Here is a 26,722-nt window from a genome sequence, read left to right as displayed (position 1 = left end):
GGAACAGTAGTGGAGAGGGTAGCTAGTTTTAAGTTCCTCGGCATACACATCACAGACAAACTGAATTGGTCCACTCACACTGACAGCGTCGTGAAGAAGGCGCAGCAGCGCCTATTCAACCTCAGGAGGCTGAAGAAATTCGGCTTGTCACCAAAAGCACTCACAAACTTCTACAGATGCACAATCGAGAGCATCCTGGCGGGCTGTATCACCGCCTGGTACGGCAACTGCTCCGCCCTCAACCGTAAGGCTCTCCAGAGGGTAGTGAGGACTGCACAACGCATCACCGGGGGCAAACTACCTGCCCTCCAGGACACCTACACCACCCGTTGTTACAGGAAGGCCATAAAGATCATCAAGGACATCAACCACCCGAACCACTGCCTGTTCACCCCGCTATCATCCAGAAGGCGAGGTCAGTACAGGTGCATCAAAGCTGGGACCGAGAGACTGAAAAACAGCTTCTATCTCAAGGCCATCAGACTGTTAAATAGCCACCACTAACATTGAGTGGCTGCTGCCAACACACTGTCATTGACACTGACCCAACTCCAGCCATTTTAATAATGGGAATTGATGGGAAATGATGTAAATATATCACTAGCCACTTTAAACAATGCTACCTTATATAATGTTACTTACCCTACATTATTCATCTCATATGCATATGTATATACTGTACTCTACATCATCGACTGCATCCTTATGTAACACATGTATCACTAGCCACTTTAACTATGCCACTTTGTTTACTTTGTCTACACACTCATCTCATATGTATATACTGTACTCGATACCATCTACTGTATGCTGCTCTGTACCATCACTCATTCATATATCCTTATGTACATGTTCCTTATCCCCTTACACTGTGTATAAGACAGTAGTTTTGGAATTGTTAGTTAGATTACTTGTTGGTTATCACTGCATTGTCGGAACTAGAAGCACAAGCATTTCGCTACACTCGCATTAACATCTGCTAACCATGTGTATGTGACAAATAAAATTTGATTTGATTTGATTTGATAACAGGTGCTAGGCACAGTCACTCGCTGTCTTTCTTTTTAACACACGCAAGTCTGAGCCTGGCGGCACAATCAAATCAATTGCGGTCGGACTCCCTCTAGTCATTTGTGTGTCTTAATTATTTAATCAAAAGGTTCGCTTAAAGCATCAGACAAGCTCAGTGAATATAGTTGATTTGACTAAAACACATAGGATGTGTCTATATATGGAAAAAATACACATTTTAAACATTTTGACCAATCAATTGGTCGAAAGAACAGGTGACTCTTGATCGACCAATATTTGTTTTTGTCGGGGACAGCCCTAGTGGAGTCACTACAATGTTGTTGATCCATTTTCAGTTTTCGCCCATCACGACCATTGAACTCTGTTAGCTGTTTTAAAATCCCCAATGGCTTCATGATGACATCCCTAAGCAGTTTCCTTCCTGACCTGCAGCTCAGTTCAGAAGTACGACTGCATCTTTGTATCTGGGTGGTTTAATACATCATCCACAACAATTTATTTGTAATAATGACAATTACAACAATACTGAATGAACACTTATTTTAACTTAATATAATACATCAATAAAATCAATTTAGCCTCAAATAAATAATGAAACATGTTCAATTTGGTTTCAATAATGTTTCAATAATGCAGAAGAAAGTAAAAGTGCAATATGTGCCATGTAAGAAAGCTAACGTTTAAGTTCCTTGCTCAGAACATGAGAACATATGAAAGCTGGTGGTTCCTTTTAACATGAGTCTTCAATATTCCCAGGTAAGAAGTTTTAGATTGTAGTTATTATAGGAATTATATGACTATTTCTCTCTATACCATTTGTATTTCATATACCTATTGGATGTTCTTATAGGCACTTTAGTATTGCCAGTGTAACAGTATAACTTCCGTACCTCTCCTCGCTCCTACCTGGGCTCAAACCAGGAACACAACGACAACAGCCACCCTCGAAGCAGCGTTACCCATGGAGAGCAAGGGGAACAACTACTCCATGTCTCTGAGTGAGTGACGTTTGAAACGCTATTTGCGCGCACCCCGCTAACTAGCTAGCCATTTCACATCACATCGTTACACCATCCTAATCTTGGGAGTTGATAGGCTTGAAGTCATAAACAGCAGAGCTGCTGGCAAAATGCACAAAATTATTAATTATAACATAATAACACACAGAAATGTAAGCCGTAGGTCATTAATATGGTCGAATCCGAAAATGATCATCTCGAAAACAAGACATTTTTTCTTTCAGTGAAATACAGAACCGTTCTGTATTTTATCTAACGGGTGGCATCGATCAGTCTAAATATTCCTGTTACATTGCACAACCTTCAATGTTATGTCATAATTACGTAAAATTCTGGCAAAATAGTTCGCAATGAGCCAGGCGGCACAAACTGTTGCATATACCCCTGACTCTGCGTGCAATGAACACAAGAGAAGTGACAATTTAATATTGCCTGCTAACCTGGATTTCTTTTAGCTAAACATGCAGGTTTAAAAATATATACTTCTGTGTATTGATTTTAAGAAAGGCATTGGTGTTTATGGTTAGGTACACGTTGGAGCAACGACAGTCCTTTTTCGCGAATGCACACTGCATTGATTATATGCAACGCAGGACACGCTAGATACACTAGTAATATCATCAACCATGTGTAGTTATAACTAGTGATTATGATTGATTAAGTTTAATGCTAGCTAGCAACTTACTTTGGCTTCTTACGGCATTCGCGTAACAGGCTGGCTCCTCGTGAGGCAGGTGGTTAGAGCGTTGGACTAGTTAAGCGTGAGGTTGCAAGATTGAATCCCTGAGTTGACAAGGTAAAAATCTGTCGTTCTGCCCCTGAACAAGGCAGTTAACCCACCGTTCCTAGGCCGTCATTGAAAATAAGAATGTGTTCTTAACTGACTTGCCTAGTTAAATAAATTTAAAATCTGCAAAATCGGCGTCCAAAATTACAATTTCCGATTGTTATGAAAACAACTTGAAATCGGCCCTAATGTATGTATGTATGTATGTATGTATGTATGTATGTATGTATGTATGTATGTATGTATGTATGTATGTATGTATGTATGTATGTATGTATGTATGTATGTATGTATGTATGTATGTATGTATGTATGTATGTATGTATGTATGTATGTATGTATGTATGTATGTATGTATGTATGTATGTATGTATGTATGTATGTATGTATGTATGTATGTATGTATGTATGTATGTATGTATGTATGTATGTATGTATGTATGTATGTATGTATGTATGTATGTATGTATGTATGTATGTATGTATGTATGTATGTATGTATGTATGTATGTATGTATGTATGTATGTATGTATGTATGTATGTATGTATGTATGTATGTATGTATGTATGTATGTATGTATGTATGTATGTATGTATGTATGTATGTATGTATGTATGTATGTATGTATGTATGTATGTATGTATGTATGTATGTATGTATGTATGTATGTATGTATGTATGTATGTATGTATGTATGTATGTATGTATGTATGTATGTATGTATGTATGTATGTATGTATGTATGTATGTATGTATGTATGTATGTATGTATGTATGTATGTATGTATGTATGTATGGGGGACAGAGAAAGGGGTAGTTGATTTTTGATTATGTCAACCCCTATTATTTCACACACAGTGAGTCCATATAACTTATGTGATTTGTTAAGCAAAATATTACTTCTGAACTCATTTTGGCTTGTATGAACAAATTGGGTGAATACTTATGCAACAACTATTTGAGTTATTACCTTTTTATTAATTTGTAGAATTGTCTTTTCACTTTGACTTTATGGAGTAGAGCAATGACAAAGATTTATTGTAACTATTTCAATCCCACTTTAAGGCAACCAAATGTGAAAAAAGTTCAAGGGGTGTAGACTTTCTATAGGCACTGTATCTATATCGTCATTGTCGCACTTCATATCCAAATCATCTATAAGTAAACATCATTGAGTAATATATTTTTAGATACTTAAGGATGACTTGGACATGAAGCATGAAAATGCAAATAAGGGGGGGGCTTTTGACCACTTCTTTGTATTCCTCCAACTCATTGTTGGAAAAAAAGTTGGGTCCAAATCAGGTGCTCGGTACTATATTTATTGAATATTATATGAATCCTATAAATGAAAATAGACAATATGGGTGCAATCAATTAGTTTAGTTTCAAAGAGATTAAGAATAATCTAAGATGGTGGGTGTCAATCCTTTCTCTTGCTTTTTGAGGTTGAACGACCCCGCTGTCATAGCTGGCTTGATAATTTGCCACACATGATTAACTGAGCTATGTAAGCTCTACATTTTACATCTGGTTTAGCTAGCTAATGATCCTGCTCTGCAGTAAGTTAATAAGTTACAGTTTAAGCCATTTCTGCTGTAACATCCAGATTGGTGAATCATTCATTGACATTGGCTACATCTCCTCTCTATGGTGTGCTGTCCGAGATTGAGGTTCTCCAGTCCATCTATCTGGATGAGCTGCAGATTAACAGAAGAGATGATGGGCGAGCCACTCTATTTGATGATAGTGGTGTTCTGGGGCCTTGGGCTAAGACCTCACTTCGATGGTAGCAGGATTTTGCTGACTCATTAATCTATATAAATACCAGCTGTAGCCTGATTGCAGATCTGTTTGTGCTGGTGTGGCATAGCAACAAATGACAAAACAACTTGTTTCACCTTAAGCACATACAGATCTGTGACCAGACTATAATACTATAGGCACACAAACACCATACACACACACACACACCATTGTATCAGAGGTGCAGTATGCTAGTTAGCTATGTGTTATGTTGCATCACGAGGATGGGCCAAATAGAGGAATATTGCAGGTCTGTTGCATCATACTCAGCTGATTGTTGCGTTCCCTCTGTATTCAACATCCTGTCCTGCCAACTGCTCTTTGAAGAGGACTATCAGCCTTCACACTTAAACAGACATCTCTTTCTGCTCTCTTTTCTATCCCTGGGTGTTTTACTATAGCACATGACTGATTAGCCTCCCCCGGACAATAGATAAGACTAGATGAATAGACTTCAGGCTTTGAAGTGTGTGTGTGTGTTTAATTGAAATTCTCTGTTGCTCTCTCTTATAGGGTATGGGAGGTGAGTCTGGTTCTATATCCCTCCACGGGTGAAGATTCCCTCTCTCAGTTTGTGCGACTCACCCTGACTTTGACTCTCGACTTGCAGGTATGCTCATATTCCCTTCTTCCTTGTCCTTTGCAATCCTCCAAATATATTCCCCATCCCCTGGTTTAGGGCATGTATTTAGGTTACTTGTGTAAAAAATAAAATAAATAATTTGTGTACCCACCGGAATATACTGGCCTTCCCTGCTACTGGAGAGCTACCTACAGGGTGTGTACACTTTTGTGTATTGGTGCAGGTATGTAACAGAAGTCTGCTTACCCAGTAGCACCGGAGTTGAGGGTTCCCTATGTGAGTTTTGAGACAACCCTCCATGTAGCAACAACACTTCCTGTAATATTGTTTCTGAATCATATGAATGTTTCAGAATTTCAGAATCCTACCCTGTCCCTTTCGTTCTCAGGACATGCCACTTCCAATGTTATACACTGATCTCTCTCTCTTCCTAAGTATCCCTCCTCTCCTCCCTCCATTTCCATCCACAACCCTCGGGGTCTTTCTGATGACAAGCTGTGCAGGTAACTAGAGGAAATCTGTTGTCCTCCATCTTAAGTTCATTGTAGTCTTATCCACTGCTCTGATGAAGGGTTGTTAAAAAAAATGGTTTCCTCTGCTGCTTGTATTGCTCCCAGATTTCTCTCTCTCTCCAAGTGTGCAGAAATGTCTGCAGAAAGAAGCGGTGTCCTGCCTGGGTTCTGCTGTGTTGTACCAGCTCATTGAGGCCAGTTCTCTTTCTCTCGCTTTATTTCCCCCTCTCTCGCTCCGTTTCCCTCATTTTCTCTTTCTCTCACTCCCTCTGTTCTTAGTTGGAGGCCGCAGTAATTTAAGTACTGTATTTGTGATATTAAAATTAGAACTGTGGCTCGAGGATGCCCTTTGACCTGATTTTATTTTATTTAGAAATGTATAAATAGAGATGAATATCAAGTACCTGACTCAGTCCCTCTTTTCAGTCTCTCTCAGAAAGCCAAAGACATTCTGACAGAGAGCAATATTCCCCATGGGAACTGCGTCATCTGCCTTTACGGGTTTAAGGTGAGCTGTTTAATTTGTATTTCCATTAGTCCACACAAGATGTAAGTTTAAACTAGTCTTCCTGTTTGAAACTCTAGACGATGTTTACACCAATCCAATGCTTTTGAAATCTATGAGAGGGAGTGAGCAAGTGGACACAAAATGGGACACAACCTTGTCCTCCCCTGTGTCTTTCTGGTATGTCCCAGGATGGGGAGGCGTTCACCAAGACCAGATGCAACCATTATTTCAACTCCCACTGCCTAGGCCACTACATCACCCACTCTGAGACTGAGCTCCAGGAGAGGGGTAAGGAGCTGGAGCAGGACAAGACACGGGAGAGGACCGATGAGGTGAGATCAAGTGTCCATATGCAGCGGTGGAATTGAGGGGGAGCGCCTGGGAGTTCCTGAAGTGAAACTGAATTTTTTGGGGAGAGGGGATGTTCTTTTTTCTCTACAGCACTGTAATATATATTTTAAAAAATTAAGGGCTTGCAATTTTAACTAAACCCCTTGAGTGACACACAACCCCTTAAATTATAGTGGCTACTATTGCAAATACATCCATGCATTTGTGCTGACCTGTACTTCACTCAGCTGGAGGGAGAGGTGATGGGGGTGGAGTTTTGTCAGAAGTGGGCTGAGCTCCAGAACCTTTTGGAGCATTAGAAAGCTAAAGGCGGGATTATCGACACAGAGGCAGAGTCTAACTGCTTCCTCATACATATTAATGAGGTAAGGAAGCAAGGAGGGGCTTAGGAAAAATATTTGCTGAAGTGTCTGTGTGTGAGCACGTACTTTCCTGATAATGTATCTTAATTAAACAACGTTGAGACTTGTTTTTCATAGCCGCCTCCTGACTCAGACAATGTCAGCGCTGATGGGAATGCCTCTCCCAGCCGATCACTGCTCTCCCTTCCCCCTGCCTCCACCAATCAGATCACAGCACCAAAGCTGCAGCACGCTGGCCACTCACGTCGCAGGGGAGGGCTAGGTCATCAGTACCGTCACCAAGTGCCGTAGGGCCACTTCAGGGGTCCCGGGAGGGAGAGGCAGGGGAGAGGCAGGCCACACACCCACCCAGGGACACCGGTCCCCCCCACCGACCATCTGGACAAACTCTCTCTGTCCTCAGAGAAACATGACAACCTCTACAGTGCTCCTCCTGCCAACTTTCGCAACGCACCAATCAAGGCCAGACTTCAGGAGAACTCTAGCCACCCAGACCTGGGACAAGCACAGTTAAGCCAATTGAAGAAGGGGAGGGACGCACAGAGCTAGGCCTACAAGATGCTCCTAAAGACGGTCAGCCAATAAGCAAATCAAGCCTGGACACTTCTAAAATAGACATCCCATCCAGCAACGGCATGGAAATGGAGCCTGGCCGAGGCCATAGGGAGAGCGGAAGGAGGAGGGGCCCTCACGGTTCAGTGCAACAGCCTGATCAATGGCAAGAGAGGCAATTCAGAGGAACAGACCAATGGGATGCTCGGGGGAGCGGGTAACATTGCTACTGGGATGGGCGCGGTCTGCGACGCAGGGGAGCATCCCGTAGCAGAGAAGGCAGAGCTCACATGGCTGGTGGGAGGGGCTTCCATCAGAGTGTGGTAGGGGGAGATGTGGGGAGAGATGCTCTATGACAAAGGGACAAAAATGGAACTAAGAACAACTATGTCTGTACCTCAATTTACATTCTCGACACACCTAAAATAAAGCTTTGCACTCTGGTACCTAGATTCACCAGTGTGTCCTGCCTTCTTTCCTATTGCTGTTTGAATTGTTGTCCGTGGGCAGTTTAGTTTATGCTGAAGCATTCTTTTTACTGCATAAGATAAAGAAACGACGGGCCACATTTGTCTGAGGGAACATACAGCATATTTATTATTGACAGAAATCAGCTGAAATTGACCTGCCTTGAACATCACACACTTCAACTTATTTTCCCCCACCCTCTTCCTTTTTGCCCCTCCTGCTTTCGCTCCACCCCTTATTTCTGCATACCAACCCCTCCCCCTGGGCGTCCAGCCTCACCCCCAGCCCAGTAGTAGTAGTTGTAGGCCGGACAAGAGCCCTCCTGCTGGAAGTCTGGCCGCTGCAAATGTGGCCCAGTGGGGACACTGACAACCCGGGGAAGCGTTGCACTGGCCTGGAGATGTTTCTGTACTTCAGGGTTTTAGGAAAACAGCTCCACCTGAGAGTGGGACAGGAGTATGAAAGGATAAGCTTAGGCACTGCACATTATTTATGAGGGATACCTGGAGAAAATCGGACCTCTGAAATAAAAATGTATGGCCCTCCCTTCAGTAAAATATATTTTTACCTGACCCTCCCTGAACGCTTGAAAAAAAGTGACCCTCCCTTATACCCCAAATAATAAATAAAAAGGTGCATTATGCAGAAATCACTCCGCGGTTTCCTGGTTGCAAAAATGCTAATAGTCACCTGATTTCAGTAACGAAACAAGCAATGTAGAGAATGAATACTGTCTAAACCCCTGTGAAATATACACTACATGACCAAAAGTATGTGGACACCTGCTTGTCGAACATCTCATTCCAAAATCATGGGCATTAATATGGAGTTGGTCCATGTTGGAACATTGCTGCTTTCATTCAGCCATGTGCATTAGTGAGGTCAGGCACTGATGACATTGACTGTGTGATGAAAATGTTCTTGTGTGTATGAACGTATGTTTAGCACAATGGTGCTTTTCTAATAACCAACTTGGTTGGGTTCATGCGAGTGACTGATTGATTGTACAAAGTAGGAATCCACACAATCACTGAATCAATTTGGCACTATGCCCAGAACATATTAACTTATACTACGGTAATACCACAACTTATGTTCATCCACCCAGTGAGCTCTGTGTTAGAGGAGGGCCTGATGGAGGTGAGAGGAGGGGGACTCTCTCATGGCTACACGGCCGCACTGGGAGTGTGTATATAAAACTAGGCTACCACAATCATGAGCTCTGGCCTGCCCTGCTCTTGCTGATGTAAATCCTTTTGTTCTGCCTAACCAATGGCTGTGCTGAATACGGTGGCACTTCAGGAAGCAAGTGAAAGGCTTCTTCGGCAAAAAAACTATTTGTCCCAAAAATTCAATAGAGAAAGAGCGCGAAGATGAGGACCGGAGGTATGCTTGCTACTGCTCTATTTATTAATACAAATAATATTTCATTGCCCATAATGAAGCTATTTGTCAGAGTTATTAACCTCACAATAAGTCATATTCAAGTAATTTACATAACTATGAAGCAGCAGGCATGGAGATGGACAGCCTGTCAGTGCTGAAAGTAGGCCTAATTATTTTAAGCAGTCTTCATTTTAATTTGCCTTGGCTACTAGCAGGAAGGGGGATTTGTGTTGGAGCCAATTTCTTTCTATTCAAGAAAGAGGTATGCCTACCTGTTTGACAGATTAAATTATAGTCTACCATCTATAGATTTTGTCAGCCAATTCCTTCACTTACCATACACTCCTTAAATAGCTCAGTGTCAGTGAAGGGCTCGGTGAGTTAAGTCGAAACCAGGGCTCGGTTTATTTGAGGATAAATGGGTAAAATTGTAGGCCCTACTCCTTGTTAGGTTAAGATGTTTTTAATTCAAATGGACCGGATTCTTTAACAACGCTTTAGTCCACAATGCTTTATGCTAGAAACAAGCTGTACAATGCAGGGGAAAGACGTGACTCTACATACAGGATAGCTTTGGTTTGTGTCCATGATGTTCAGAGGCTTTGCTACAAACTTCTATAGCCGAGGATACTTTTTTTATTTTGCTTGGGAAGTACACTATTGTGTGATTGTGGTGATCATTTCAACAGTCTATTAAACACCATCGTTCAGGAGCAAGTCAGAAGGAAATTCATTATTATTTCTATATGTTGCCATTTAAGAAATCAAGTATGAAGCGTTTGTGACAACTACAGGCTGGCATGAGCATTCAAAATGTCAAACACATGCCAATAAATTTCAGTTAGACTGTATAAAATTCAATGTATAGTTACTACTTAGAATTAAGTGAAACAAATTCCTTAGGCCATACAGTTGTCGTGGATATTCACCACTTAGGACTGAAATACAAAGCAAATGAAGCTATTTTTATTATCACGGCCAGAGAGGTTTACAAACTCAATACAAGCCTGATGAAACTTCATACTGCTACACAAACAAGCCATTAAAGCATGGTTGGTTCCTGCATGAGCCTGACTGATACCACGCCAGGCTTCTTACCTTGTAACTGAGCTATTGTATCATCACTCCTGGTTCCCAGAGCAATGTTCTGGGCATAGTGCCAAATTGATTCAGTGATTGTGTGGATTCCTACTTTGTACAATCAATCAGTCACTCGCATGAACCCAACCAAGTTGGTTATTAGAAAAGCACCATTGTGCTAAACATACGTTCATACACACAAGAACATTTTCATCACACAGTCAATGTCATCAGTGCCTGACCTCACTAATGCACATGGCTGAATGAAAGCAGCAATGTTCCAACATGGATCAACTCCATATTAATGGTTGCGGTTGGTGGTTAAATTTCTCAAGGCCCATCCCTCAGCTTTTTAACAAAACAGAGGTGGGGCGTCCGTTTTGTCATTGTTTCATCTGTGGATTTGCCCTTTAAAAAGCTGCATATTATCAAAGTGCCACCAACAAAAAGGTAAACAATAGGCCTATAGCAAATGCAGCATATGGAATTATTTTTTCCCCACATGTAAATAACACTTTTCAGTAGTGCTCAAAGAATTGCATTCCATGAGCACAGCATTTATTTTTCAACTGGAATCAATGAGCCCAATCAGTCCTCTATGACAACAAAAGCATAAATGACAAGGAGGGGTGGCTAATTAAGTCCTTAGTTTTGGGGTCATGCTCAGGTAAAACAATATGGCAAATCAATACTTCCATATTTCCAAGTCCTATTCTTGAAGATCAAGGGGTATAACTTTGAATTAAATGACTGGAATTCTGATAGACTTTGTTTTTTAAGGTAAAGATATAATTAAATCGTATTATATGCAGTAGAAAGCGATGGGTTGGAAGAAGCCTACATAACCAACTCAAAGTAAAATTGAACATCCATAAATGGCCAGCTGTGTAAACTTTAACATTGATTTATCCTGCAATAGATGTCCTTCAATTGGTAACATACATGTTTGTCTTCTAATGCCTCTTATGGGGAAAGTAAGAGGCATTAGTAACGGAATGTAATCTGATTACGTTACTGAGTTTGGGTAGTCCCAGAGTTACAATTTCGGACAGGTAACTAGTAACTGTAACGGATAACAAAAGTAACCTACCCAACCCAGGGGGTATATAATCTGATCATAGATCTGTTAGAAGAACAACTTGTTTCGAAGAGTCGAGAACGCCGCCCTCTGCACTGCGCAAACTCACATTGTCCGGGGGCAGGCAGTGTTTTGAAATAACACAAGATGTCTGCCGGAACAGCGCTAACGACGAACGAGCGTCATATTCGAGACAATAACTACAACAACAATCTTCCAGAGGACCGAATGGACGTTGAACTTGACACAGGACACAACGTAACGGACCGGGAAGACTTGGACACTGGAATACAAGCCACTTGTTCATCTAACGGCAGTGGCGGGGAGGAGGATGAGTCGGAGTCCATTGATCGGGAAAGAGAAGCCGGGGGCTCGATTCCTCAGCGCAACGGGGAAGGAGTGTTGTTGGGCAGGGAGCAAGAGGTGTCAGTCGAAATCGGAGAGACGTATTTATGTCAGCGAGCCGACAAGACATGGCGTAAGTATTTGTTTATAAGCCAATAATGGTTAGCTACGTTTGAAAGGCTGTGAGGCAGAACACTATTTTATCATCAGTGCGTCCCGACTGGTTCTGCATATATCTTCAGACTGATAGTAGGCTGGACACGTGACATTTATAACAACGCTTTTTTTCAAAACTAAGACTAGTTCATTGCATCCGCGGTGGAGCCCAGTTTCTTAATATTACCATCTGTCCAAACTGCTTGGCGTAGTGTTGAATTAATCGCGAATTCTTTTTAGAGCATTTTTCACCCTACCAACTCCTATTAGTTCTATTGAGCACAGTGGCACCAATTCGCTTCCTTTACGTTCTATTCTAGGTCACAATTCCTGCCAGGCTATTGTTGGCAATGAGACCTGCCCATATTACATTCGTAAGCTTACCCGAGTAATTTATTATAATTAACAAGGTTGGGGCTACTTAGTGAGCAAACTCGCTGTTCGCCTGGGCACACGTTGTTGTGACACGCAGAGCTAACTATGGCTGGCGCATAGCCATCAAACGTTAAACATTTTCTGCTCATGGAGGATGTAAACCTAAAAAAAACGCACGTGTCTGTCATCTTTTTGAAGATGTGGCCGATTTAAACAGCCAGAGGACATTTTTTAATTAAGAAATAACCATTGCGAATGTAGATCTACTACCTCAGATTATGAGCCGAGCAAGTGTCACGAATGAGTTATTTAGTACCCACAGAAGGCCACATGGAGGAACAAGAGAGCTATGAACCCATACTGTTTTGCCTTAAACTCTAACCCTAGGTATAACCTATTTTAGCTCTTAAGCCTATACCTTGGGTAGGGTACCCTAGAATAGTTTTAAAAACTATTTGTGTTATAATATTGTTAGTAAATACCATTATAGTACTAAATAGCATGTTGATTGTTCTTAAGAAAAAAATCAAAACCTATGCAAGTATTTAGCTGTTTTTTTTGTTCTTTTATGATATTTATTATTATAACACTTGATAAACAAGCCACATTTTATTTTTCAAATGTGGTTTGAACTGTGTGTGACCTATATATGAAAGTCCAACAATTGGATGGGATAGGTGGGGCAGGTTTGAGACTGATCTCAGGAATTAATAAGAAAAATACACTTTATAGCAGCATAAAACCACAAAGCATCAATTATAGGCTATTGCAGTAATAAGCTTGACATAAAATAGCATGCAACCAAAGACTATATGTCCCATGATTTTCTAAAATGGTCACTCATGACTCATTTACAGGTAACTATTTATCTCGTATTAGGCCTGTGTTGCTTTTGGGAGAGCAAAAAAATAGTGACTATAGCAGGTATTGAACCCCGGCCAAATAATCACTAGTCAGGTGCGCTAACCTCAACCCTAGTAGACATGCATAATAAATCATCTCTGTTAACGTATCATATTATGAGTACACAGCCTCGAATAGAAAAGATGAGTGCTTCTTCCAACCCACCAACAAATTACATCATGCACCCTCCCGATTAGCAAACTTACTTCCAAAATCCTCACGCTTGCAGCACACGTTTTTGGAGGAGCTTGTTGAGTTGGCTACTTTTACGAGAAGGCAGAGCGGGTCTATGATGTTTGACGAATTTGACAATGAATGTACTAGGAAAATATGTTTTTGTCGACCAAAGGTGATTGAATTAATGTTCAGGCTTATTGATAATTGTTATGGTAATGAAGTATAATTTCAAAACATGAGCACATAAGTAATAATAAACATGAATCCTCATTATATTTCTTCACAGCAATCTGTTAAATGCCTTTTTAGCCCTTCCTCTTGCGTTAGCAGTGTGGAAAGGGACAGAACGTGCACGCATGAGTTTTCCTGTTAACTTCTTAAGGTATAGGGGGCAGCATTTTCACTTTTGGATAAATAGCGTGCCCAATTTCAACTTCCTGCTACTCATGCCAGGAATATAAGATATGCATATTATTAGTAGATTTGGATAGAAAACACTCTGAAGTTTCTAAAACTGTTTGAATCATGTCTGTGAGTATAACATAATTTATGTAGCAGGCAAAACCCCGAGGATTAACTGTTCAGAATTGTTTATTTTTTTGGTCTCTGTTCACCGAGTTCTCATTGGCAAATTATATTTCTTAGGAACCTGTTTTCAGTTCCTATCGCTTCCACTGGATGTCACCAGTCTTTGGAATTTGGTTGAGGTTATTCATTTCTTAATTGTTTACATTTTAACTACCAGCAACGTGGGCAGGTCTCATTGCCAACAATAGCAAAGCACAATAAGCTGGGAGTAGAACGTTCGGAAAGCGAGTTGGTGTCACGGTGCTCAATAGAACTAATAGGCGCTGGCATGGTGAAAAATACCCTAAAATAAGGCCTCTTTTTTTGTGATTACTTCAAAACTACAGCTGGGACATATGGTCATATTATGAAACTGGGCTCTGCGGCAGATGCACTGTACTTGTTTTTATCAGAAGAAAAGCGTTGTTAAAAATGTAATGTGTCCTGCCCTACTATAGCTAGCTAGATGTGCTTTTTACAGAGATGGCTACAGTTAAATCAGTAAAACTGAACTTGATTTTTTTTCTTCTTCTTCTTTCAGATTCTGCTGAGGTTATCCAGTCCAGGCTCAACGAACAGGAGGGCAGAGAGGAGTTCTACGTACACTATGTTGGATGTGGGTGGGACACACACACAGCACTTCCATTCTCCTCTATCTTTTCATGCACCTCTCCTTCTACTTTCCTCCACCTCCCTTTATCATTTCTTCCTTCGCCGCCAACCCTCTCTTTAACTCTCCCCTGGGCCTGTAGTTAACAGACGTCTGGATGAGTGGGTGGGCAAGGCTCGCCTGGCGCTGACCAAGACGGCGAAGGACGCAGTTACAAAAATCGCAGAGGGTGGTGGAGGGGGCGAGCTGGGGGAGCAGCCCGAGAGGAAGATCACCCGCAACCAGAAACGCAAACATGATGAGATCAACCACGTGCAGAAGGTAGGCTAGTGCCGGAGGTTCTAGACTACATACCCCAACAGTGGTGGATCAGATCCCCATTGTCAATTTCTAAACTGTTCTTCTGTCAGTCAGATTTGTTAGATTCCGATATTAAATGGGCTCCCTCTGTTCTGTTTTCTAATGGAACTCCTCTTTCCCGCCAGACGTACGCAGAGATGGACCCCACCACAGCTGCCCTGGAGAAGGAGCATGAGGCGGTAAGCGTGTGTAGCTATTCTGTTTTACACTTTTTGATATACAGCACATATTCACATATTCACACATTCATTCCAGGGTTTTTCTTTATTTGTATTATTTTCTACATTATGCAATAATAGTGAAGACATCAAAACTAAATGACACTCATGGAATCATGTAGTAACCAAAAAAGCGTTTTAAACAAATGAAAATGTATTTGAGAAGTAGCCACCCTATGCCTTGATGACCGTTTTGCTCCCTCTTGGCATTCTCTCAACCATCTTCATGAGGTAGTCACCTAGAATCCATTTCAATGAACAGTTGTGCCTTGTTAAAAGTTCATTTTGTGTAATTCCTTTCCTCCTTAATGCGTTTGAGCCAATCAGTTGTGTTGTAACAAGGTAGGGGTGGTATACAGAATCTAGCCCTATTTGGTAAAAGACCAAGTCCATATTATGTCAAGAACAGCTAAAATAAGCAAACAGAATCAAACAGTCCATCATTACCTTAAGGCATGAAGGTCAGTCAATCTGGTCAGTCAATATGCCATCCCATCTGGTTTGTTTTTAGTGGGACATCATTTGTTTTTCAACAGGATAATTGAAAATAATAGTAATGTCTTCACTATTATTCTACAATGTAGGAAATAGTACAAATAAAGAAAAACCCTTGAATAAGTAGGTGTGCCTTTTGACTCGTACTGTATGGAGTTGTAAGACAATATAATTCCTAGAGAAGGGGGGTGAAAGTAAAAATGTGTCCTTGCCTCTCTCTTCTAGATCACTAAAGTGAAGTACGTGGACAAGATCCAGATTGGAAACTTTGAGATTGACGCCTGGTACTTCTCCCCATTCCCAGAGGACTACGGCAAGCAGCCCAAGCTGTGGATCTGCGAGTACTGCCTCAAGTACATGAAGTACGAGAAGACCTTCAGATACCACCTGGTCAGTGACTGTCAGCTTCAACATTTTAAAAGCACTGTTCGCTTCAGCATTGCTGTTGTCTTTCATTACCATCTACCATTGGTGACTAGCACTTCTATTTTACCAATATACAGTTGAAAAGCTTTGAACCATATACTTATGTTTCATCCTTCTCCACCTCTATTTCCTCTCTACCTTTCCTTTCCTCCTCACTATCTGTTCCTCCAGTCCCAATGTCAGTGGAGGCAGCCTCTTGGGAAAGAAATCTACAGGCGGAGCAACATCTCTGTGTACGAAGTGGACGGACGCGACCATAAGGTAAGAACACAGGAGGCAGGACAAAAACTACAGAGAATTACCTCAAACTGCCCTGAAAGCAATTTAAACAGGTCTTAGTTAAATGGGAACAAGTACAACCTAGACCTTTCAACTTAAGTCTTGGCGGTACCCCTAATTTGCATATGTTTGTTCCAGCACTAACATAACTGACTCCTCTTCATTGAGCAAGGTGTATTAAAATGAACAAACCCACTGACGGTAATACTGACCCTTGTCTCTTTCTGTAGATCTACTGCCAGAACCTGTGTCTACTGGCCAAGCTCTTCCTGGACCACAAGACACTGTACTTTGACGTGGAGCCTTTTGTCTTTTACATTCTGACTGAAGTCAACAGGCAGGGAGCACACATAGTGGGATACTTCTCCAAAGTAAGTACTGGTCCTAGTACAGGGATGGGGATATCTGTGGCTGCTTGTCCAAAGTAAAAATGTATAAACTCAGCAAAAAAATAAACGTCCCTTTTTCAGGACTCTGTCTTTCAAAGATAATTTGTAAAAATCCAAATAACTTCACAATCTTTATTGTAAAGAGTTTAAACACTGTTTACCATGCTTGTTCAATGAAACATAAACAATTAATGAACATGCACCTGTGGAATCGTCGTTAAGACACTAGCAGCTTACAGACATTAGACAATTAAGGTCACAGTTATGAAAACTTAGAACACTAAAGAGGCATTTCTACTGGCTCTGAATAACACCAAAAGAAAGATGCTCAGGGTCCCTGTTCATCCACGTGAACGTGCCTTAGGCATGCTGCAAGGAGGCATGAGGACTGCAGATGTGGCCAGGGCAATACATTGCAATGTCTGTACTGTGAGACGCCTAAGACAGCGCTACAGGGAGACAGGACGGACAGCAGTGGCAGACCAATTGTAAAACACCTGCACAGGATCGGTACATCCGAACATCACACCTGCGGGACAGGTACAGGATGGCAACAACACCAGGAATGCACAATCCCTCCATCAGTGCTCAGGCTGTCTGCAATAGGCTGGACTGAGGGTTTGTAGGCCTGTTGTAAGGCAGGTCCTCACCAGACATCACTGGCAACAACGGGCACAAACCCACCGTTGCTGGACAAGACAGGACTGGCAAAAAGTGCTCTCCACTGACGAATTGCGGTTTTGTCTCACCAGCGGTAATGGACTGATTCGCGTTTATCGTCGAAGGAATGAGCGTTACACCGGGGCCTGTACTCTGGAGCGGGATCGAGGTGGAGGGTCCGTCATGGTCTGGGGCAGTGTGTCACTGCATCAACGGACTGAGCTTGTTGCCATCTCAACACTGTGCGTTACAGGGAAGACATCCCCCTCCCTCGTGGTACCCTTCCTGCAGGCTCATCCTGACATGACCCTCCAGCATGATAATGCCACCAGCCATACTGTGTGTGATTTCGTGCAAGACAGGAATATCAGTTATCTGCCATGGCCAGCGAAGAGCCCGGATCTCAATTCTATTGAGCACGTCTGGGACTTGTTGGATCGGAGGGTGAGGGCTAGGGCCATTCCCCACAAATGTCCGGGAACTTGCAGGTGCCTTGGTGGAAGAGTGGGGTAACTGGCAAATCTGGTGCAGTCCATGAGGTGGAGATACACTGCACTACTTAATGCAGCTGGTGGCCACACCAGATACTGACTGTTACTTTTGATTTTGACCCCTCTTTGTTCAGGGACAAATTATTCCATTTCTGTTAGTCACATGTCTGTGGAACTTGTTCAGTTTGTCTCAGTTGTTGAATCTTGTTATGTTCATACAAATATTTACACCTGTTAAGTTTGCTGAAAATTAACACAGTTTATTTACAGTGAGAGGACGTTTCTTTTCTTGCTGAGTTTATCTGTAATGTAGCTGTAAAAAAAAAAAAATGGGGGGGTTAGAAACAGATTTCATAAATGGTTGTAATTCAAATCGAATGTTATTTGTCACATGCACCGAATACAACCGGTGTAGACCTTACAGTGAAATGCTTACTTACAAGCCCTTAAAACAATGCAGTTTTAAGAAAAAAATGCATGTAAAGAAAATATTTATTAAGTAAACAATTTTGAAAAATCATTTGAAAATAACAATTTAAAAGCAACAATAAAATAACAGTAACAAAACTATATACAGGGGGTACCGGTACAGAATCAATGTGCTGGGGCACAGTTTAGTCGAGGTAATTGAGGTAATGTGTACATGTAATTCAAATAGTCCAGGTAGGCATTTGGTTATCTGTTCAGAAGTCTTATGGCTTGAGGGTAGAAGCTGTTAAGAATCCTTTTGGACCTAAAGATGTCTCATGTCTTGAGGAAAGTCCCAAATCCGAAGGAAATTGTTCATTGTTTAATATGAACGGATAACTGGTATAGAGTAGGCCTATAAAAGCTGAGCTTGTTGTGTGTTCCACAGGAGAAAGAGTCTCCAGATGGGAATAACGTGGCGTGTATCCTCACCCTCCCACCCTACCAGCGCAGAGGATACGGAAAGTTCCTCATAGCCTTCAGTGAGTGGGATACACACACACACACACACACACACACACACACACACACACACACACACACACACACACACACACACACACACACACTAGAGCTGGGCAATATGGACAAAATATTATGATAAATTGACAGTTATCAGGTTAACAATAAATTGTGCGTTAAGTTAATATAATTATTAAGCACCATTTATTTTATTATACCCCTTAACCTACTACGTTAAATGTTAACAATTTTCCTGTAAGTATAGCTCATGAAGGGCTTCCGGCTTAGGCCTATTCCATTTCAAACTTCACATTTCTAGTAAAGGCTACTGATCATTATTGTCAATATCAGTAAAATGTTGTTTATAAATGTCCGGTTTGGTTGGTGATGATCATTTTTGGTTTATCGTCCCAGCTCTAACACACACTATCACACGTGCTCTCTCTCTTTCTCTCCCCCCCAGGTTATGAACTGTCTAAATTGGAGAGTACGGTGGGTTCTCCGGAGAAGCCCCTGTCAGACCTGGGCAAGCTGAGCTACAGGAGCTACTGGTCCTGGGTGCTGCTGGAGATTCTCAGGGACTTCAGGGGCACGCTCTCCATCAAGGACCTCAGGTACACACAAACAAGCAACTATTTTCACCTCACCATAAATACATTCTCATGTACAGTACCAGTCAAAAGTTTGGACACACCTACTCATTCCAGTGTTTTTTGTTTTTACTACTTTCTAAATTGTAGAATAGCAGTGAAGACATCAAAACTATGAAATAACACATAATGAATCATGTGCCTTGTTAAGTTATTTTGTGGAATTATTTTCATTCTTTATGCGTTTGAGCCAATCACTTGTGTTGTGACAAGGTAGAGATGGTATACTAAAATAAGCAAAGAGAAATGACAGTCCATCATTACTTTAAGACATGACGGTCAGTCTAAAAAGCCATCAAGCGCTTTGATGAAATTGGCTCTCACGAGGACTGTCACAGGAAAGGAAGATCCAGAGTTACCTCTGCTGCAGAGGATAAGTTCATGAGAGTTATCAGCCTCATAAATTGCAGCCCAAATAAATGCTTCACAGAGATCAAGTAACAGACACATCTCAACATTAACTGTTCAAAGGAGACTGTGTGAATCTGGCCTTCATGGTCAAATTTTTGCAAAGAAACCACTACTAAAGGAGACCAATAGAAAGAAGAGACTTGCTTGGGCCAATAAACACGAGCAATGGACATTAGACCGGTATAAATCTATCCTTTGGTCTGATGAGTCCAAATTTGAGATTTTTGGTTCTATCCACCGTTTCTTTGTGAGACGCAGAGTAGGTGAACCGATGATCTCAGCATGTGGTTCCAACCGTGAAGCTTGGAGGATGTGTGGGGGTGCTTTGCTGGTGACACTGTCAGTGATTTATTTTGAATTTAAGGCACACTGAACCAGCATGGCTACAACCGCATTCTGCAGTGATACGCCATCCCACCTGGTTTGCACTTAGTTCCGCTATCATTTGTTTTTCAACAGGACAATGACCGAAATCACACCTCCAGGCTGGGTAAGGGCTATTTGACCAAGAAGGAGAGGGATGGAGTGCTGCATCAGATGACCTGGCCTCCACAATCACTCGACCTCAACTCAATTGAGATGGTTTGGGATGAGTAGGACCACATAGTGAAGGAAAAGCAGCCAACAAGTGCTCAGCATACAGTGGTTGCTCCACTAAACGTTTTGCGATTATGCTGTCATTTGTGGTTTAGTACAGTACCCTACATCATCACTTCATTGCTCCAGACCAGCGCAAGGGGGAGTTAGAGCACTGTGTCTCTGACAGTGAATGGGTGACATAAACCTAAATAGAAACTGTTAATTGTGCTCGACTTCACACTAAGGGTTTTATTTTGTTAGGATTATTTTGCTCTTACTGTAGTAGTGTAGCCCACTCCTGACCGGTCATGTTGTACAGCGTCTGAGTGGCGCAACGGACTAAGACACTGCATAGTAGGTCAAGCTGTGTTGCTACAGATGTTGGTTCAATGCCCGTGCCGGCCTCGACTGGGAGACCCGTGAAATGACTCTAGGTTTTTGGTTTCTCTCCCTTTAAAAACAGAAATAAATAATTATAAATAACAAACTGGCTAACAAAATGGCTAATAATTAACTTTATTTCCAAATTAGTAACATTGTCTTATCCCATGATCAAGAATGGCCTTTTTCTCGCTCATTTTACAGTATTTGAAAACTAAATCATCTCCGAAATATATTTTATAATTATTTTAAAGCCCCTTGGATATTCTCACAGATATATTATTAACCCTGTTATTAGTAGGACAATATATATTGGTCATGGCTCACAATTGGCTCTGTGTTTCTCTCCCTCTTAAAACAGAAATAAATATTTTGGCCTTTACAAATATTATTTTGGCCATATTAGAGTCCGGTCATATTTTTCGATATATTGTCGGCCTACCGTAGGCGATATGAGTCTCACTAGTGTTGAGTAAAGTACTGTTAAAAGTGGTGTAGGTCTTATTTATTTAAAGAGCATATTGAAGTTAGAAGCAATAGGATTTGAAGCAATAGCCTACAACTGTTTTAGCTTGTTTCACGCTGCTCTGAGACAAGCATGGGGACAGGTCTTGATAAATCAATGCGATTTTTATTTTGACTGCATCTCTATTTGGGTATTGGTTAGACTACAATTATGGTGTAGAAATGTTATGCTCTTAGTGTAACCTTTATTTAACTAGGCAAGTCAGTTAAGAACAAATTCTTATTTAAAAGGACAGCCTATTCCTTCCTCCCCGTCGGGGAATTGAATCCCAGTCTTCCGCGTGCCCGCATGACACGGAAGCCAAATAGCCAATTACTGTAGTCTCTACTCCCGACCGTCACGTTGTACATCGCCATATTTTCCGTTCCATCCAAATGGAAACCCAGAGGGTTTTTCTTGGAATAAAAACACCATAATATTAAGCAACATTTATTAAAATCAGTCCTGTTATTTAAGTGCCAACCACTGGTACCATTAATGCTAGTTTGACGTTAGATGCTGCTAATGCTATGTTCTTATGCTGCAGCCACTACTGAAGGCAATCAAATGCTGTCAAAGACTTTGGTAAAGTACCCGTGGTTGGCACTTAAATAACATGCTGTGCTGTGCAACTTTTAAAGGACATTTCTGTGGGAATTCTTTAAGACTGTTGGAAAAGCATTCCAGGAGACTACCTCATGAAGCTGGTTGAGAGTGTGTAAAGCCGTCAAGGAAAAGGGTGGCTCAAGTATAAAATATATTTTGAGTTCTTTAATTCTTTTTTTTGGTTACTACCTGATTTCATGTGTTATTTCATTAGTTTTGATGTCTTCACCATTATTCTACAATGTAGAAAAATAATGTTTTTTTTTAAACTTCAATGAGTAGGTGTCCAAACTTTTGACTGGTACTGTATGTGAAAATCCATCTACTTGCACATCCACAACATAGGTACACCTGCATTCACTTGTACATATGTCAGGTACTCCTACATCATAACTGTACACATATGAGCTCACACACACTCAGCCCCAGATTCTCATTGCTCTCCCCACTCCACAGTCAGATGACCAGTATTACCCAGGGTGACATCATCAGTACGCTGCAGTCCCTCAACATGGTGAAATACTGGAAAGGCCAGCACGTCATCTGTGTCACGCCCAAACTGGTTGAGGAACACCTCAAGAGTGCCCAGTACAAGAAGCCGCCAATCACAGGTAGACATGTTTCCTTTTGACGTCTCATAGGCTCCATCCCAAATGACACCTACACTACTGTTCACTAGTTTGCAGTCACTTAGAAATGTCCTTGTTTCTGAATGAAAAGCAAAAAATGTGTCCAATAAAATAACATCACATTTATCAGAAATACAGTGTAGACTTTAACGTCTACACTGTATTTCTGATCAATTTGATGTTATTTTAATGGACAAAAAAATTGCTTTTCTTACAAAAACAAGGACATTTCTAAGTGACCCCAAACTTTTGAACGGTGGTGTATTAGTGCACTACTTTTGACCAGAGCCCCAAAACAGATTTTGAAGACTTGGGGGTCCCACCACAGCCACATCTCTCTCCTTCTTTCTCCCAGTCACACACACTCCTGTTTCTCACTGTTCTCTTTGACTTGGCACAGCTGGGGGAGGGTCTGTGTTCGCATTAATGTGTATGAAGTAGTGCGGAGCTAATTGACGGATGTCGGTTCAATTATTTGAATTCCATTTAGTTGGGTTTTTGTATGTGTGCTGAATGCGCAGTTTGTCTATCAAACCTGAACTGTGTGATGTAGTAGGGGGTTATAGTTTTCAACAGGCCAATATTCTACATAGTTGAGCTCAGAAAATGTGGTAATTACAATGACCATGATCCATTGCGCGCCTACTTGTCCGGTCTATGTGGGGCAGACACGGAGAGGAAGGGAAGAGACAGACTGTATTTTCCACTTCATATTAGCTAGACTACTTTTCATTTAGTTTCAAGTCGCTAGTCCATCGAGCCTTCTCCCGCTAGAATGAACAATATGCATATTCTAGTGATCTGTTGATAGGATAGGTGCCTGACCAGGAATAAATCAAGCAATGACAGGGAAACGCGGAAGAGGGGAAGCGAGAGAGTTCTCTCTCCAAAATATGCTCAATGCGTTTCTATGGGCTTATTTTGGAGCTAAGCTTGTCGCATGCCTTCCCGCCTTTGGGACAATGACTCCCATTGTTAGGGGGCGAGGACTTGAGCATCTCGTCATTATTTACAGATCCGTCATTGCAGTCAAATTTCTTTACACAGAGAAGGGAGAAGGCGTGATGCTCGTGAATTTGCACGTCCCATGTAATGTTGAGTCAATCAACATCGTGGTGCATTGACTTTGCATTGATTTACTATTGAAGAGGAAGTGTTGACTAGTTTTTAAAGGGTGTCGAACTGACTGAACAAAGTTGATCTCCTATATCCCTTGGCCATAAATCATGCGACTATGGTTATACAATGCCTTCGGAAAGTATTCAGACCCCTGGACCTTTTCCACATTCTGTTAAGTTATAGCCTCATTGGAAAGTGAATTAAATAAATAAAAATCCTTAGCAATCTACACACAATACCCCATAATGATAAAGTGAAAATAAATGTTTGCAAATGTATTCAAAATAAAAACTGATACCTTATTTACAAAAGTATTTGGACGAAATGGAAGAAGTTTGGAACCACCAAGACTCCTCCTAGAGCTGGCCGCCCGTCCAAACTGAGCAGTCAGGGGAGAAGGACCTTGGTCAGGGAGGTGACAAAGAACCCAATGGTCACTCTGACAGAGCTCCAAAGTTCCTTAATGGAGATGGTTGTCCTTCTGGAAGGTTCTATCTCTGCAGCACTCTGACAATCAGAACTTTATGGTAGAGTGGCCAGACGGAAGCCACTCCTCAGTAAAAGGAACAACCCCGCTTGGGGTTTGCTAAAATGCACCTAAAGACTCTGACCATGAGAAACAAGATTCTCTGGTCTGACGGAACCAAGATTGAACTCTTGCCTAAATGCCAAGCGTCATGCCTGGAGGAGCCTGCACCATCCCTATGGTGAAGCATGGTTGTGGCAGCATTTTCAGAGCAGCAGGGACTGGGAGACTAGTAGGATCGAAGTAAAGATGAACGGAGAAAAGTACAGACAGATACTTGATGAAAAACTGCTCAGGACCTCAGAACCTTAGACTGGGGGTGAAAGTTCACCTTCCAACAGGATAACAACACCAAGCACACAGCCAAGACAACACAGGACTGGCTTTGGGGCAAGTCTCTGATTGTTGAATGGCCCAGCCAGAGCCTGAACTTGAACCCGATCTAACATCTCTGGAGAAACCTGAAAATAGTTGTGCAGCAACACTCCCCATCCAACCTGACAGAGCTTGAGAGGATCTGCAGAGAAGAATGTAACGTAACAAAATGGGGGAAAAGTCGAGGGGTCTGAGAATTTTCTGAATGCACTGTACTTTGAAGAACAGCTAAAATAGTTTTTTTTTTTGTCAGACCGCATAGGCAGCAGCTCTTTAGATATAAGATGATGCCTTGGAATCAAATGATGAAGTCGTAAAACAAATGTAATATACACAGCTGAAATATTTTATTGAAGTGAAGTAATGTGAATAAATGATGTGTGTGATAAGCAGTAATGGGCCATCACTACCATCATGGGACTTTTTATTAATTGTTTTATTCTGTTACAGCATTCTGTCCAACCACATAATGCATTTAAAGTTTAAAAAAATGTAAAAAGGTATTTTTTTGTTGTTGTACTAGTACCGAAACCAACCGACCTCAAAGCAGTAATCGCTCAGCACTAGTATACAGTTGTCTCTTGAGGATGTAATAGAAACATTGTCAACATTCTCATTCTCTATCTCCTCAGTTGACACTGTGTGTCTGAAGTGGGCCCCACCCAAACATAAGCAAGCCAAGTTTTCCAAGAAGTGAGGGAAGGTGCTCGTGACATCATGCCAGACCACCCAACCAACCCACCCACGCATGGTATTTGTTCTCCAATTCGCTTCTTCACTCCACTTGTTCTTTGTCCCCAGTTTAAACTATTTGTTGTGAAGTGTCTTTTTTTCTGTTTTTTTAAATAAACAAGAATAGTGATATTCACTTGGGTGGTCTTTTTTTTCCTTTAACATTGTGATTTGTACTAATAATTTCTACTTGACTCTAGCAGTGTTTCTCCTAGATATATTTTTCCCTTGGTGGGGTGCAAAGGCACCTGAAACAACTACTATGAAGACTGAGTGAATACTACTCTAATATGCTTTGAAAATACTGGTAATAACAATCAGCGATGCAATAAAAAAAAGGTCAGTATTATTATTGATTTCTTTTTAAAATGACAATGGTATTATTTGGCACACAGTTGTTACTCAATTGTGTAAAGTGATGTGACATGAAGTGAGAGAAGGCAGTTGGTATTAGATTTCACATGGGGGCTTTAGGTATTTTCTCAACAAATTTCCATAAGGCTCTTGCCTTGACAACTTTGTCTATATTGTCATGGTGATAATAAGATGTTTTAAAGGAATTGAATGGGAAGGCAGGGGTGTACTCCTCCTAGAGTGTTGTGTTAGAGCAAAAGCCTGCAAACCTACCAGAATACCGGTAGACTTACTTTGTCTGGCTACTCATCCACATCGCTCCGGCCAACTGACACTTCTTCTCTACGATGAGTCTGGATTTGCCTCCACGACGATTTCTAGAATGCGAGCGCATTCTGATTCACATTCTGTCCCAGAAACCGATGGGTTTGGTCAAAGCTGGCCTACGTGATGTTTTCAACTTTTGATACTCTTATTGGTTAGATTTGTTATACGATACAATAGCTGATGAATTTTTTTTTGTTAAAATCAAATTGATTTATATAGCCCTTCGTACATCAGCTGATATCTCAAAGTGCTGTATATGAAACCCCGCCTAAAACCCCAAACAGCAAGCAATGGAGGTGTAGAAGCACGGTGGCTAGGAAAACCCCCTAGAAAGGCCAAAACCTAGCGAGGAACAAGGCTATGAGGGGTGGCCAGTCCTCTTCTGGCTGTGCCGGGTGGAGATTATAACAGAACATGGCCAAGATGGTCAGAAATGACCAGCATGGTCAAATCATAATCACAGTAGTTGTCGAGGGTGCAGCAAGTCAGCACCTCAGGAGTAAATGTCAGTTGGCTTTTCATAGCCGATCATTAAGAGTATCTCTACCATCCTGTTGTCTCTAGAGAGTTGAAAACAGCAGGTTTGGGACAGGTAGCACGTCCAGTGAACAGGTCAGGATT

At 41.5% G+C, this 26,722-nt stretch overlaps 2 protein-coding genes across 3 annotated transcripts; both read left to right on the top strand.

Moving 5' to 3' along the window:
• Positions 1–4,998: 4,998 nt before the first annotated feature.
• LOC124037139 (E3 ubiquitin-protein ligase RNF25-like) lies at positions 4,999–7,851 on the top strand. Its single transcript, XM_046351800.1, is given in 5 exon segments — positions 4,999–5,256; positions 5,665–6,164; positions 6,167–6,249; positions 6,438–6,581; positions 7,080–7,851. Coding segments are annotated over 4 exon segments (435 nt in total). The 5' UTR covers positions 4,999–5,256; positions 5,665–6,130; the 3' UTR covers positions 7,254–7,851.
• A 3,761-nt stretch (positions 7,852–11,612) lies between these two features.
• LOC124037944 (histone acetyltransferase KAT8-like) lies at positions 11,613–25,556 on the top strand. Of its 2 annotated transcripts, XM_046353233.1 has the most exons (11): positions 11,614–12,004; positions 14,591–14,665; positions 14,802–14,980; positions 15,145–15,198; positions 15,958–16,122; positions 16,330–16,419; positions 16,668–16,808; positions 18,834–18,927; positions 19,371–19,521; positions 22,496–22,650; positions 25,321–25,556. In XM_046353233.1, exons 1-11 carry the CDS (start codon positions 11,674–11,676, stop codon positions 25,383–25,385), a joined length of 1,500 nt encoding a protein of 499 aa, XP_046209189.1. In that variant the 5' UTR covers positions 11,614–11,673; the 3' UTR covers positions 25,386–25,556. The 2 variants fall into 2 exon arrangements, with proteins under 2 accessions (XP_046209190.1, XP_046209189.1); XM_046353234.1 differs by lacking the exons at positions 22,496–22,650; positions 25,321–25,556 and adding an exon at positions 20,428–20,490 and having other exon boundaries at positions 11,613–12,004.
• The last annotated feature ends 1,166 nt before the right edge of the window (positions 25,557–26,722 follow it).

The sequence above is a fragment of the Oncorhynchus gorbuscha genome, linkage group LG06 (genome assembly GCF_021184085.1).
Source record: "Oncorhynchus gorbuscha isolate QuinsamMale2020 ecotype Even-year linkage group LG06, OgorEven_v1.0, whole genome shotgun sequence".
Classification (NCBI taxonomy): Eukaryota; Metazoa; Chordata; class Actinopteri; order Salmoniformes; family Salmonidae; genus Oncorhynchus; species Oncorhynchus gorbuscha.
The sequence above is the reverse complement of the archived record's forward strand: the minus strand, read 5'-3'. Positions and strand labels throughout refer to the sequence as shown.